This window comes from Panthera onca, chromosome D3 (assembly GCF_046562875.1).
Source record: "Panthera onca isolate mPanOnc1 chromosome D3, mPanOnc1 haplotype 2, whole genome shotgun sequence".
NCBI classification, from domain to species: domain Eukaryota; kingdom Metazoa; phylum Chordata; class Mammalia; order Carnivora; family Felidae; genus Panthera; species Panthera onca.
In genome coordinates this window covers 28,073,142-28,088,037 of record NC_138350.1, presented here as the reverse complement: position 1 = coordinate 28,088,037, position 14,896 = coordinate 28,073,142, and the positions used below count along the sequence as shown (strand labels likewise).

The 14,896-nt window shown below is 62.3% G+C and overlaps 1 protein-coding gene across 4 annotated transcripts; it reads left to right on the top strand.

The window, feature by feature from the left end:
• The first annotated feature begins 2,456 nt into the window (after positions 1-2,456).
• On the top strand, positions 2,457-14,421 carry SCARF2 (scavenger receptor class F member 2). 4 transcript variants are annotated; one of them, XM_060613015.3, is made up of 11 exons: positions 2,457-2,763; positions 7,687-7,745; positions 7,853-7,954; positions 8,146-8,665; positions 8,772-8,990; positions 9,134-9,262; positions 9,879-9,982; positions 10,066-10,183; positions 10,389-10,519; positions 11,652-11,873; positions 12,691-14,421. In XM_060613015.3, exons 1-11 carry the CDS (start codon positions 2,591-2,593, stop codon positions 13,590-13,592), a joined length of 2,679 nt encoding a protein of 892 aa, XP_060468998.3. In that variant the 5' UTR covers positions 2,457-2,590; the 3' UTR covers positions 13,593-14,421. The 4 variants fall into 4 exon arrangements, with proteins under 4 accessions (XP_060468998.3, XP_060468999.3, XP_060469000.3 ...); XM_060613016.3 differs by having other exon boundaries at positions 2,458-2,763; positions 10,404-10,519; XM_060613017.3 differs by having other exon boundaries at positions 2,460-2,763; positions 11,721-11,873.
• Positions 14,422-14,896: the final 475 nt, after the last annotated feature.

Genomic DNA, 14,896 nt, shown 5'->3' with positions numbered 1-14,896 from the left:
AGGAAAGGAGGATCTGTGAGGCCCTGTGGAACATGGGATGGGGTAGACGCAAGTCCTGAAAGGAGTCTTGCCACTGTCCCATGTGGAGGCATTCATGGCTATCCACCACCACCCCCCACCACCCCCCCACCTCCTGTCTGAGGACCTAGGCAGCCTGGGCTCTCCAGCTTGGCAGGCTCTCAGGCCCAGCATTCATACCTTCACTCAGCTCAATGCTCATCCCTCTCTGTCTGCAAAATCCTCACCCTCTCAAGTACCCCAGGGAAGCCATCCTGGCTGGAATGGGTAGGCCCAGGCTCTGGACCCCATGGTGTGTCTTGTGTGGTTGTTAGTCTGTGGGTGCCTGTGAACCCACAGCTTCCACAGGGCACCAGGCCAGCCATAGGGATGATCACTCACCCGCATTTCTCCATCTCCTGATAGGGATGTGGTGGCTGGGACAGACATGGGCCTTGCACTTGACACCTGAATTTGGCATCGACTAGGAGGTGGCCATGATGGGACACATGTAGGGGACTGTGGGTCTTGAGTGAGATGAGGCTAGGGACAGTTCTGCGGGCAGTGGGGGGCAGTCAGATGTGATTAGAAAGACTATTCTGGGTCATAAACTGATGGGTAGGTAGAGATTTGAAACATTCATGAAGTCTTGCTGATGGCATGGATTGGGGGCATCATCCAGCTGGTGCCCTTCCCAGAGGTGGGAATTTGGGGGTGGCAAGCAGTTCTGAGGGAAGGGAAAGAAGAGGATGGAGTTTGAGATATCTGTACATGAACTCAGCCCAGCTGGGGTGAATGCCCAAAGCCCTGGGGCCTGTGCCTCTAAAGCCAGGAGCTGGGCTACCACAAGCTGCTGGGTAGACCCTGCAGCCACATGGGCCTCTTTTGGCCTCTGTTGCTGGCAGGCTACAGGGGCCTCCATGGGAAGGGCCCTAGCACTGGGAGGGTGCTTCTGAGGTCAGGGCCGTGCCCAGGCGGAGCTGCCCACAAGTGGTCAGCCTGTTTACTTGTCTCCAAGAAGTGTTTGTGATCTCAGGGGTGCAACTTCCCCTTCCAGTCCACCCAGCTCACCTGCCTCTGGCTTCCCTCCTTCACCAGCAAGGCTGAGGGAAGGGCCCCAACCCCTGAAGCTCCCTACCCTGCTCTTCCCATCTCACCCTCCTCTGACCTGCCCTGGACAGGTCTCCCTTCCAGCCAGCTTGGTGATGCCCACAGTCTTGGGCCTTCCAATGGCCATGTTTCCAAGTCCCTCCTTTGGGCCACCTTCTACTTGGATCACCTCCACATAAGTGAGGAAGGACACTGCCTCTCCCTCCTCAGGGAGTCTGTATTCAGCCTGCTCTTCAAGAGAAGACAGGTGCCCCCTCCTGCACAGGTCCTCCCACCAACTCCCAAGTCTGCAAAAGACAAGCTCATCTTTGCTGGGACCAGGATGCCCCCCTTTTATTCCACCCCCAGGCCTGTCTACCTTTCCTGTTCCATGGGTCCTGTGATTGGGTCTGTGCCCCAGAGCACTGGCCACCCCTCTGCTTCCTGGGCCCAGATTTCCTCTTCCTCCCTGTCCCCCTAGGCCCTGTTCCTCTCAACTCACCCCCTCCACCCAACTGCCCCTGCTCCGTTCTATGCTGTCACCCCCATTCTTCCTGATGCAGGAACCCCCAGGCCTCCACCCTTGACTCCATCTTTTGGACTTTTCCGCTGGTGATCCAATAGCCTTCTCAACTAGAATTCTTCAACCAGGCTCACCTTTCACCCCTGGACAGGATTACAGGGTCTCAGTCCTGGAATACTCCCGTCTCCTCCCTCTGCCTTTGCCCCCACCTGCATTTACCTCCACCTTCTATCCGAGCCCACTGTTGGGCCATGCTACCGTCCAGGTACGTGTGCAGTCCGTACCTACGAAGACACCCGTTGCCCAGGCCTCAAGTCCAGAGCGAGTTGACCCATAGGCCTCAAGCATCCTGTTCGGCTGTCCTCTGCAAGGTTTGCACGAAGTGAGCAGAAGGAGCCGACAGAACAACCCAGCTCTACAAGGGCTTTGCGTCGGGGAGCAGAGGCCGGCTTGCGGCCTTGACCCGGGCACTCTTTGGGCCGCCCTCCCCCGGCCGGTTCCGAGGTCCTGGGGGACGAGGGAGCTTCCGTGAGTTGCGTCCTCATCCCCACCCCCTTTCCCACCCCGGGCCTGGCTGCGCATTGAACGCGCAGGGGCAGCTTCTCTGGTGGGTGGTTGGAGAGGGAGCGGAAAGGCTCGCGGACAGGGGATTCCTTGGGCGCCCCCCCTCCCTCGCGCTGGCCCCTCCCTCTTTCAAAGCTCCGCGGGCCTCCTCCAAGTTCGCCCCCAAGTTTGCTAGCGGCCGCGTGGGGGCGGGGGCCGCGCGGAGGGGCGGTGGCGCGGCCGGAGGGTGGGGTCTGGCGCGCGGGGCGGGCGCTGCCGCCTGGCCGGCCGCGGCTGGCCCGGGATCAGGGAGCCGATGTGGAATTTCCTGCCCGGCCCGGCGCCCCTCCTGCCGCCCCCCGCCCGGCCGCGCACTCCGCTTCCGGCCGCTCTCGCTGCGGCCGCACCCGCGCCCGCCCCGCGCCTGCCCCGCGCCGCATGGAGGGCGCAGGGCCCCGGGGGGCCGGGCCGGCGCGGCGCCGGGGAGCCGGGGGGCCGCCGTCGCCGCTGCTGCCACCGCTGCTGCTGCTGCTGCTGCTCTGGCTGCTGCCCGGCCCCGCGGCGTCCCAGGAGCTGAACCCGCGCGGCCGCAACGTGTGCCGTGCTCCCGGGTAGGAGCCCGGCCTGGCTGGGGGAGGGGGTCGAGGGGGACGCTAGGGGCCGAGGGGAGGGGGCACCCGGGACCTTCCTAAGCTAAACGCTCTAGACCTTTTCGCCGCCCTCGCCGACGCAGACTCCTCTCCAGGCCGAGCCTGGGCACCGGGCCACAACGGTGCATCCGAGGATACCCCAGACGAGAAGTCAGTCGATGGGAGAACGGAGTGCAGTAGGCGCCCCGAAGGGTGACAGACGGTGTCTGAGATTTCAGACCTTGAAAAAGGAACCCTTGGGCCGGGTTGTGAAGGCCATAGGGAGAAGTCGGGGAAGGGCATTCCAAGCAGATGGAAGAGTATGTGCAAAGTGCAAAGGCCCCAGGCACGAGTGTGGCTCGAGGCGGGAGGGAGGGTGAGGGCCGAGTGGAGATGGAGCAGCACTCCTGAGAGGTGGGAGCCGACGCATCTTGAGGCTGGCAGGACTCGGAAGGACAGATTTGTATCTTAGAGGCAGGCGCGGGTGGGAGGAGGATGGTGATGGAGCTCGCACTGAGGAGCCTGCGCTCAGAGTGGACCAGAAGCGGGATTCAAAAAGACAATGACGTGCACCACGGTCGGAAAGATGTGGAAATCCCGGTGGGGATTCTGGGTGCGCGGAAGGGCCGCGCAGACGGGACGCCACGAGGTGTCGGTTGGGGAAGCCAGCGTGGGACAGGCAATGGGCAGGCCCCGCGGAAAAGCGGCGGGCCGAAGATCTTGCCTGGAGGGAAAAGAGCGGAGGACAGACGCTAGGAGTGGGCGCAGAGGTCAGAGGACTTGGTCGGCCGGTCAGGGGCCACAGCGAGGTCAAGAACAACTCCGCTCTCGGGATCAAGGAGCTGGCGTATGGGGGTGCCTTGGTGCAAGTTGGGGGGCGCCGCGCGGGTGGGAAGCTGGAGAGGCGGCCTCGGGACTCCGGTCTGGGTTCCGTCGGGGGGCCCTGAGCCGCAGGGCTATGGGAGGCCGCGTCCGGGGGCTTGGCAGTCGCCGCAGACAAGGGGCTGCAAGGGGGCCGCGCGGGGTTTCCGAGCTCGGATCCCGCGGCGCACAGACCCCTCCCCACTGTGAGCCCCGCCTCCGGGGCGGGGGCCGGCCTGGCCCGCCATCTGCTTCACATCGACGCCGCCGCCGCCGCCGCCGCCGCCGCCTCCCGGGCCTCCCCGGCCCCAGGAATGCAGTGGCAGTGGCGGGCGGGGCCGTGCCTGGAGAGGGGGAGGGCGCGATCGCTGACGGCCTTGTCTCTCCGCCTCAGTCCTCCTTCCCCGATGGGGCTCCGTGCTGGGGGATCCGGTGGCAGGCTCAAGCTGTCGGGAGCCTGAGCCCTTCGCTCCATGTCCGGTTGCCTGGACGCCTCCCCATGAGGCGGCCTGTTTCAGTAGCCCGGAGCCCGGAGTTGAATTTCGGAGCCAGATGCCACCTCTCCCCACCTGTGTGGACTGGGAACAAATCGCTTAACCTCTCTGAGCCTGACTCTGACCCTGTCAAATGGGGTTAGTGGTGGTGTCCCCCTCATGGGGTGGAGAGGGGAAGACTGATTTTGTGTGGAGCTGGTTAATGGGAAGGACGGCCACTCTGGGCACTGTCCACTCAGGGTCTGGGCCATCTCTTTCAATACCCTTCCAAGGCTCCCACCCGCGGTTCCTTTTCCCCAGAGGCAGGAGAACCTGAAGAGGGGAGCGGATGGGCAGCCAGTATAATCCCATGCACCTACTGTGATTGGAGCAGCCATACAGCAGCCAGGACAAATGTCACTGTCCTCGCAGTGGAGGAGACTTACAGAAAGTCATCTGATATTTAGCAAGTGCTGGGTAGGAGGTGTTCAGTTGGGGAGCGCTGTGTTCTTTAGGGTGATCTAGGGAGACCCATGGGGAGGTGATGAGTAGTCAGAGGTTTGCAGGAGAGGAGGTGGAGCCCTGCAGTGCCTGGGGCAAGGCTCTAAGTGCAAAGGGCTTGTTGGAAGTGCAGAAAAGAGCCATGGGGGCGGGGCAGAACCTCGGAGGAGGATGGTGGAGGAGAAGCAGAGGAAGAATGAGGATGGGCAGGCCACAGTGGGTCTTTTTCTCTGAGGGACACGAGAGCCCCCAGGGGCTTTACACCCAGGAGGGGTGGGATCTGACCATGTTCAGCTGCCAGGTGGCAGATGAACAGGGCTTACTTAGGCGGGTAAAAGGGAGAACCAGTTAGGAAGTCATCCAGGAGAAACCAGGGAGAGCGAGGTGGGCTCTCACAAGGCTTGGGCAGAGCAGGGAGAAGTGGCTCATCCCTTCTTAGATCCAGTTTGGAGAATAGAGCGGCATGGTTCCCTATGAATCAGGTGTGTGCTGTGAGTGGAGTCTCAGTCACCACAGAGTGGGTGCTCTGGGGTTTCAGCCTCCCCACCTGCAAGGATGGAGCTACCTGAGATGGGGAAGTCTCCTCTGGGGGGAGGCTAGGAGTTCAGTCTGGGGAGGTGGGCCCCACTGGAAAGAGGGCTCTGAGCATTTGCAGTGCCTCATCTAGATGTGACCCAGGGGAGCATCCTGAGGGAGTGGACAGAGGAGAGGTAAGGACAAAGCCAAGGAGGGGGACAGAAACCAGAGGAGGGGTGTCCACGGGGCAGGTGGAAAGCAGGGGAGTATGGGATTCCAGGTGATGGTGGGCAGAGGAGCCTCCAGGCTGGATTGGAGAGAGAATGAGGACAGACATTGGCACAGTGAGCAAGCAGTTCAGTTCTTTGAAACGGGTGCTTTGCTGTGGGTTCAAGATCACACGGTTTGAATCATGGCAGTTTTGTTTACAGTGACTGTGATCTCTAGAGGGGGCAGCCCGAAGCAAGGCGTGCTTGCTAAGGGGCCTGGCCCGACCTGCAGCCTGGCTCCTGAGGGTCTCACCAACTTACAGTTTGAGTGTGGGAACTGTCCCCTGCACCAGGCCATTTTTCTCCTCATCTCAGTTTTGTAAGTTCTTGAGAGGGTGGGCTTGCCACCTGTCTTGTCTGCCAACCCGTCCCAGAAGGAAAAGCAGCTATCCCTTAGGCTCCTCCTCATGCTCTTGCTGAATTCCCATGGGGCTCCCTCCTTGCTGGGGTAGAGGGTGTTAGCTCTGCTGGGGTGGGACCTGGGTGCCTCCCATGGTGGGGGTGAACTTAGGTGAACTCAGGGGGCTTCCTGGAGCCTGCACAGCATGGACTGGAGAGCAGACTACAGCCTTGGCTGAGCTCTTAGTTTGTGCTTTCCGAATACTCCAGCCAGATCCATGGGCCCCTTTCTATAAATAAGGAGTCTGAAGGTCAGAGAGGTTAAGTTCTGTGCCCAAAGTCACACAGGCATCAAATCCAGCTTAGTGTGGCCCTAACACCAGACTCCTAGCCACAGAGCCATGTGGCCAGGGCAGAAAGTGGTCAGTGCTTCCAGGGCCATCACCATCCCAGCTGGCCAGCTGGCAAGGCCGCCTACACAAGGGACACCTACGGAGGCTCCCCACCCAGAAACCTGGGCTCAGAACTGGCAGAAAAGGCAGGAGGGTGATAGGCTGGCAGACCTGGCTCTCCCCTGAAGATGGGCATGTATGCATCCTGCGGCCAGGCTGGGTGGGTGGAAAAGCCTGGTGAGGGGTGCGGGAAAGCCAAGCCTGCTTTGTGTTTCTGGGTCTGGTTTCCAGTTTCATTTGTGGAAAATAAGCTGGGCCCATCCCTTGCAGGCTGGGATTTTATGATTCCTGTTCCCAAGGTTCCTCATCTTTGGACTGAGGGAGAATCAAACTGTTTGGGGGCGGGGGGGGGGGGCATCCCAGGTGTGGCATTGTTCTCTGCTGGGGAAAGGATAGGGGGCATTTTGAAGGGCACAATACGGACATCTGCAGCCTTTCCCTTCCCAGCTGGTCCCACCCACCAGGGTCTCACGCCTCCTCCTTACTGCCTCCCAACACCACTTCCTGGTTCTAGATCAGACTCCTGAAGGGGCATACTCCTTTTCTCAAATAGCAATAGCTGCTCTGTGACTTCAGGATCTGGGTGAAGTTCTAGGTCTGCTGGGACCCACGAACCTGCAGCCTGAGTGTCCATTCCTTCTTCTCAGCCTCCTTTGTTCCCCAAATGTGGACACATCCCCTGTGAACCCCCACTCGCCCTCTTGAGTGGCACCTTTCACTCTGGCAGGGCCTCCAAACTTTTGTGCCCAGGGGTTTGGGAGGCTGTACTATCCTGAAATGCAACAGTTCTGTTATTTACCTCCTACTGAGCTAACGTCATGTACCTTGTAAAACCAAATAAAATTACAATAAGATGTTTAAAACACATAAGTAGATGCTCTAATATCTCCTCCCTCCATTCCAAGTCTTGCCCTTGTGCTCTGGAGCCCTCACTGTTTTGCTTTCCTTGCTGTCATGGAGGACTCCCAGGGTATGCCCTGCCCCTCCACCGAGTGGACACCAACCGGGTATCCAGGTGTGCCTGTCAGGCCCCACCAGTCCCAGCTGTCCAGGTCACAGCTAGATTTTGACACCCATCTGGCCGGACCCCCACCTCCAGTGATGTCACTTTAAGCAGGTCCTGGAGACTCAAGGACCTCTCTCACCAGCCCATTCTGGGACACCTGGGGTTCTTTTCTCAGGCCTAGTTGGAGTGGGGGTGGATCACAGAGGAGTTAGGTGGAATGGGGAGGGGAGGGAAGACCCTTTATAGAAGGGACTGAGAAGTTCTTGGAGGTTAGATCTCTTGGTGGTCTGCCCTCTGCGGCTTCCCATTGTCTGCTCCCCAGGGCTGGAGTGTGTGTCTTATTTGCTGGAAATCTGAACCTACAACAGTACCTGGCATATGGCAAGACCTCCATAACCACCTCCCCAGGGCAGGGTGGATGTTGCTGGGGAGCCCTAGCAAGGACAGGGGTTGGGGCTCAGGCTCAGGAGCTCTTTCTTTGCCTGCAGCTCTCAGGAGCCCACGTGCTGCACCGGCTGGAAGCAGCAGGGGGACGAGTGTGGGGTCGGTGAGTGGGGCACACTGGGGACCTGGGCAGGGGGTGGGGGCACGGAGAGGAGGAGGGGATAGTGTGGGGGCATCACACGCGGCAGCTGAGACCCGTTTTGTCCGCAGCGGTGTGCGAAGGCAACTCCACGTGTTCGGAGAATGAGGTGTGCGTGCGGCCTGGCGAGTGCCGCTGCCGCCATGGCTACTTCGGTGCCAACTGCGACACCAGTGAGCTAGGATCCGGGTGGGCGCTGGGGAGTGGGGCAGAGCCTGTGAGTGGGACGGTCTAATCCGGGAAAGGAATCCAGCATGGGGGGAGGGTCCCCAAAGGCGGAGGGCGGGACGCGGGTAGGTTCTGGCTGGATCTGGGCTCCCTCGAGAGCACCCTGGCCTCACACCCTTTCCGTCCGCTCCTGCAGAGTGCCCGCGCCAGTTCTGGGGCCCCGACTGCAAGGAGCTGTGTATCTGCCACCCGCATGGGCAGTGCGAGGATGTGACAGGCCAGTGTACGTGTCATGCGCGGCGCTGGGGCGCACGCTGCGAGCATGCGTGCCAGTGCCAACACGGCGTGTGCCACCCGCGGAGCGGCGCGTGTCGCTGCGAGCCTGGCTGGTGGGGCGCTCAGTGCGCCAGCGCGTGCTACTGCAGCGCCACGTCGCGCTGCGACCCACAGACGGGCGCGTGCCTGTGCCACGCAGGCTGGTGGGGCCGCAGCTGCAACAATCAGTGCGCCTGCAACACATCGCCGTGCGAGCAACAGAGCGGCCGCTGCCAGTGCCGCGAGCGTACATTCGGCGCGCGCTGCGAGCGCTACTGCCAATGCTTTCGCGGCCGCTGCCACCCTGTGGACGGCACGTGCGCCTGCGAGCCGGGCTACCGTGGCAAGTACTGCCGGGAGCCGTGCCCTGCCGGCTTCTACGGCCTGGGCTGCCGCCGCCGGTAAGCTCGGGCCCCGGGCTGGGGAGGGGAGGAGGGGGGCGGAGCGCCGAAGGGGACCGGGGTGAGGTGGCTCTGGGCCCCGCCTAGCCTCCCGCCCCTTCCCCAGATGCGGCCAGTGCAAAGGCCAGCAGCCTTGCACGGTGGCCGAGGGCCGCTGCCTGACATGCGAGCCAGGCTGGAACGGCACCAAGTGTGACCAGCCATGCGCCACCGGCTTCTACGGCGAGGGCTGCGGCCACCGCTGCCCGCCGTGCCGCGACGGGCATGCCTGCAACCACGTCACCGGCAAGTGCACGCGCTGCAACGCGGGCTGGATCGGCGACCGGTGAGCAAGCAGCCCATGCCCGAACGTATCCCAGGCACGCAGCCCCAGCCCCGCCAATCCCCGAATGCTCTCCGCGGAGCGCAATATGGGCTTTTGGTTTGTTTGCTTCCGTTTCCACTGACTCCCTCTCCCCGCGTTCCGAGGTGCGAGACCAAGTGCAGCAATGGCACTTACGGCGAGGACTGTGCATTCGTGTGCGCCGATTGCGGCAGCGGCCACTGCGACTTCCAGTCGGGGCGTTGCCTGTGCAGCCCCGGCGTCCATGGGCCCCAGTGAGTGCCCAGGGACCCAAAGGGGGTTAGGGGATATGTACTCCTCACAGGGCTCCAGCTACACCCCAGGTGCTGCTATGGTGACCGACTAACTGAGACCCGACTAGACTAGGCCCTTCAGCCTAGGTCCGCTTACCACAGCTAGGGAGTCCTGTCAGACTCTTTGGGGCCATTTCCTGCTCTGGTGTGTAGCCCGTGCTCAGAGAAGGGGTTGGCAACCAGTTCGGCCTGTGGTCAGTGGGCTCCTGAGGACTGCACGACTGAGGTGACCCCAAGCTGGTGCAGACAGAGCAGAGACCTCCACTTATAGCTAAGAGCCTGGTCTGGCAGCCCCTCTTCTCACCCACCCAAGAGTCGGCCCCAGAAGTGGACACTGAGTCTGGGTGACCACAGGCCCTGTCTCCCAGACCCCATCCCACTGGTTGTGCAACATATCATTTCCAAAACATTGATCGTTCAGTGTGTGCCTGGCGGTGGTGGTGGGCGTCAAACCCCAGAGAATGGAGTTAGAGAACCTGGCTCTGGAACCCGGGCTGGCTCGCGGCAGGGGCGAAGGCAGGTGGCATCACGGGGTGGGAGGGCTGCTGTGGCCCTCCCTGATCCCGTGTCCCCGTAGCTGTAACCTGACGTGTCCGCCTGGGCTCCATGGCGTGGACTGCGCCCAGGCCTGCAGTTGCCACGAGGACTCGTGTGACCCGGTCACTGGTGCCTGCCGCCTGGGTGAGTGGTCGAGGGGGACATCGTATTGAGGGGGACGCAAGGGGTACCGGCACCCACGCTGACCCCGGTGCCCTCCCATACAGAGACCAACCAGCGCAAGGGCGTGATGGGCGCGGGCGCGTTGCTTGCCCTGCTCCTCGGCCTGCTGCTCTCGCTGCTCGGCTGCTGCTGCGCCTGCCGCGGCAAGGACCCGGCGCGCCGGTGAGGCCCGACGTCGTCCCGCTGTCTCGGGTTCAGGCCGAACTCTAAGTGGCACTGCGCGCCCTTCCCTAGGCCGCTCCAGGCCCCTGCTCCGCCCGGGGGTGTGGCACTGCCTATCTTTAGCTCAGGCCCCGCCCTTCCTGTGTCTGGGCTCCAGCAGAGATCAAACTGTCCCATCCAGGCCCCGCCCCACCCCTTTACTCAGGCCCCGCCCCCGCAGGGAGCTCACGCTCGGGAGGAAGAAGGCGCCGCAGCGACTGTGCGGGCGCTTCAGCCGCATCAGCATGAAGCTGCCCCGGATCCCGCTCCGCAGGCAGAAGCTGCCGAAGGTTGTAGGTAAGGATATCCGCACGGGGTCTCTGGGGGAACACTTCCCGATGCAGGAGGCTGTTGGGAAATGGGTGTGAAGGAGTCGGTGTAGGAAATGCGGGCCTTGAGTGTTGGTGTGGGTGGGCTGGGGAGGGATGGAAAGAGGGTCTCCTGAGGTAGGCGAGCCCGGGGAGGAAGGACGGAGTCCTTGGTGTGCAGGCAAATGTGGGAGGTTTGGGCCCTGTCTGGGTGAGTGACGGTGATTGCATCTGGAGTGTGTGGACATGCCGGTGGGCAGAACCCCTACAATCTGTAGCAGTGCACTAGAAGTCTTGGTGGGTAGCTGCAGGTGAACCGGGGTTGGGGCAGGGGAAACTTGTGCATGGAAATGCCCTATCACAGGGAGCACTCCTCGCCCACCCCCCTGCCCACCTAGATCCCCTGCAGTGCTCTGGGTCCTTCCTGGAAAGTGGGCAGGCTGGTCTCCAGACTCTCAACCCTAAGTCAGGACTCCACGTGCAGACTCTCTCTGTCTGCACCGACACACCAGGAGTGGACTCCCTTTTTGCTATTTGTTTCTGAAGATGAAGGGAGATAAAGATGGTGACAGCTGAGAAAACCCCTTGGCCCACTCAGCAGAGTGTGATCTGTGGACACAGGTGTGGGGCTGGACCCCACATCACAACTGTGAAAGGCAGATAGGCCAGCCGGCCTCTGAGATTCCCCCACTTGTTGGGGCTAGGCCCCGGGGGTTCAGTCTGCTGAAATGGGCTGAGCCAAATGGTGGCCTCACCACTGCACATTTGAGCTGGGAAAAAAACAAAACAAAACAAAACAAAACAAAACAACCTCATGTCTTTCTGGGTCCTACAGGGCAGGGTCCAAACATGGCTTGGAGGCCCTGATGGCCTGTCCCAGCCAGGTGTTCTCTCCAGTCCTCTCTTTCCAATGCTTCAGCCCATCCTTGTTCAGCTCTCTAGCAGCACACACTAACCCTGCACCTTTGACTACGTTGTTTCCCCTTATTTCTTTTTACTAGTTCACTTCTACCCATTCTCCCATCTTGTTTTGGTCTAGTGTCACTCTGCCTGGTGAGTTGCCTGCTCCACCCACAGTCTTAGGATAGGACTGTTCTTGGTTACTCTGTCATTTGTTGCAGGAGGGCTAGTGAGGGCACAGGCTGGAACAGGGCAGGGCCCCTGGCAGCTGTGCCTCCCTCCTTCCCCAGTGGCCCACCACGACCTGGATAACACACTCAACTGCAGCTTCCTGGAGCCACCCTCAGGGCTGGAGCAGCCCTCTCCATCATGGTCCTCCCGGGCCTCCTTCTCTTCCTTTGACACCACTGATGAAGGCCCTGTGTACTGTGTACCCCATGAAGGTGAGCACTGCTCTGCTTGGGCCTCCCTCCAGCCCAGTGAAATGTTTCAGCTGAAAAGGTTTCTGTGCTCTGAGGGACGGGCAGCACGGGAGGAAGGGCGTGGTGATATTCCTAGCTAGGGGTTGGACACAGAGCTGAGGCTGCAGAATGGGGTTCTGTGCTGCTCAGCGCTGGGCTGGGATAGGGTCTGGGGAGGTGGGTGGGCTCTTCTGTCTCTAGCCACAGCCCAGATTCACTTCTTTGGGAGACCGTTCATAGAGAAGGTTCTGGGCCTGGGTAGAAGATGGCAGAGGAGATAGGAGCAGGGGTCTATGGGATATGGGGGCACACTTTTGCCTGAAGCTTTGGCCCAAAAACACCTGGAAGGAGCTTGACTAGCTGTGGCCTTGGCCTCTCTCCTTTCCTATCCCCCTGGGTGACCTTGAGCAGGCGACTAACCTCTCTGAGCCTGAGAAACCTTATCTCTTTATGAGGAATAATGAATCACCTAGCAGGTGTTCCAGAATCATATCTGATGATCCGACTTCCCCTCCCACTCGGGTTTGGGGATGTGGTGGGAAGGGATGCAAGGCCAGGCCCAGGTTGGGGCTTCAGCCTCAGGAACGTGCCCTTCATTCCCCAGGACCAGGCCTCACACCCTGGGTCTCAGAACTAAGTTTGTGGTTGATGCTATGATTTCGCCAGGCATGTCTGGATACCAGGGCGACTGAGCATCAGCTGGGGCGGGGAAGAGGAGGAAAGGCAGGGTTTTGCTTGAAGGCTGGATGGCCCAGCTCTCTGTGGAGGCCGTGACTGCCAGCTCTTCTTCCCTTGTCAGAGACCGCAACGGAGAGCAGGGACGCGGAGCCCCCCACATCCCCTTCGGAGGCACTGGCGTCATCCCCCACGCTGGTAACCACGCTGGCTTCCGCAGAGGAGGCGACGCCCTTCCCCCCGTCCTCTGACAGCGAGCGGTCGGCATCCAGCGTGGAGGGGCCCGGCGGGGCGCTGTATGCGCGCGTGGCCCGGCGCGAGGCCCGGCCGGCCCGGGCCCGGGGCGAGGCTGGAGGCCTGTCGCTTTCGCCATCTCCCGAGCGCAGGAAGCCGCCTCCACCCGACCCTGCCACCAAGCCCAAGGTGTCCTGGATCCACGGCAAGCACGGCGCCGCTGCCGGTGCGCCTTCTCCGCCACTCTCGGGACCCGAGGCTGCGCCCAGCCCCACCAAGAGGAAACGGACGCCCAGCGACACGTCGGCGCGGCCGGATGAGCCCAGCAGTCCCCGGGCCCGTGACCCGACGCCTCGGCCCCCGGGGCTGGCGGAGGAGGGGCCTGCCCTCGCCTCCCCCTCGCCGCCTAGGGCTCGGGCGCGGGGCCGCGGCCCTGGCCTCTCAGAGCCCACGGACGCTGGCGGTCCCCCGCGCGGAGCGCCCGAGGTCGCCTCCATGCTGGCCGCGGAGCTGCGCGACAAGACTCGCAGCCTGGGCCGCGCCGAAGGGGCTACGGTCGCGCAGGGCCCCCGAGAGAAGCCGGCGCCGCCGCAGAAGGCCAAGCGATCGGTGCTGCCCTCCTCGCCTGCCCGCGCGTCCCCCGCGCTTGAGGCCCCGGGGCCCGAGAAGGCGGCAGCCGGCGCGCCCGCGCCAGACACCCCCAGGAAGAAGACCCCCATCCAGAAGCCGCCGCGCAAGAAGAGCCGGGAAGCGGCGGGCGACCTGGGCAGGGCGGGCGCGCCCACCCTGTAGCAGGCGGCAGCCCGGCCGTGCCCGCAGATTCCCCAGGCTTAGAAGCGCTGCTTGCCACCCCGCGTAATGCGCCAGCCCGGCGCGCCCCGCGGCGGCCCGGGCACGGCGGCCTCCTGGGGCTTCGTACGGGAGCAGCCAGGCGGGAGGCTGGGTCTCATTGGCTCAGGCTCCAGCGGCGGCTCCTGGATTGGAGCACTGCTCTCGGGCGGGAAGGCCCCATTCCATTGGTCGAGGCCTGACAGGAGCTTAGCTGGCGATTTCCTTCCCATTGGCCGAGGGCTCCGACCAGTCAGGGTCTCAAAGGCCGAAGACAGGAGGGTTCGGCCTAGAGATCACCTCTTACGGGCCCAGAGTGCACTCGGCCGGGGCTGCCTTCTCATTGGTCGAGGCCAGAAGCATTTCTGTCTCGACTGCCTCATTGGCCAAGGCCTGGCGCCTCTGGCTGGAGGGCTTTTGATCGTAGCCGAGGGCTACTTCCCTGGCCAGGCCTCAGGGCATCTGGTTGTCTGGAGCCTGGGGAGGAGAGCTGGTCTCTGCTCCTCAAAGGGCTCAGCGTCCCCGGGGCCCGGCCTGGCCCCCCACTGCCCCTCCCTGCGCCCCCAGCCCCAGCCTCCCTAGCCCCGGCCCCTCAGCTGTCGAGCTGGTTTTGATGGCCTCCCACCACCCCACATGCCGCGGGAATCCGAAGGGCAACTCCAGTAGCCCGAGGAGATGTATTTATAGGCCCCCGGCAGGGCTGCTCCCACCCCATCCGGGTGCCCCAGGATGGGCTCCTCCCGGCAGGGGCTTGGCCAAAGCTTTCTTAATAAAGTGCCTTTTTTTTCTCCTGTGCTTTGCCTGCTTCCTATCTCACCTTCCTCCTGCAAGGTTCCTTCCTCAGAGAATTTGTGTGACCTTTTCTAGCTTGCACTCACCCACAAGACTCCTCTACCTAAGCAGAACCTGGAAGCCCACGTGTGGCTCTCCAGGGGCTAAGCTGGATGTGGGTTGTGTCCATCCGCCCATCATTTCTTTATCAAGTTTATTGGGCACCCACCTTGGGCCACTCCATTCTCAACTAGCAGCCTGGGAGTCCCTTGGCTACAGGGAGCTTGTACGTGGGGCTGACCTGTGCTGCTCCCAGTGGCCACTGCTGTTACACTTGGGGGCACCGAGCTGTTTGGTGTGGCTGGGAGAGGTCAGAGGCTGGGGCCAGGGGCAGTGGGCCACAGGCACAGCTCCAGCAGGGCCTCACCAGGCACAAACAAGATGGTCTGGCCCTGCACAGAGCCCTGCTGTCTGCCTCAATGGGCTCCTTGTCCTCA

Bases quoted from the DNA above. Each gene is read 5' to 3' on its own strand.
- SCARF2 (XM_060613015.3), top strand. From the start codon at position 2,591: ATGGAGGGCGCAGGGCCCCGGGGGGCCGGGCCGGCGCGGCGCCGGGGA. The intron at 9,983-10,065 runs GTGAGTGGTCGA...CCTCCCATACAG, and splicing joins CACTGGTGCCTGCCGCCTGG to AGACCAACCAGCGCAAGGGC. The intron at 10,520-11,651 runs GTAAGGATATCC...CATTTGTTGCAG, and splicing joins GAAGCTGCCGAAGGTTGTAG to GAGGGCTAGTGAGGGCACAG.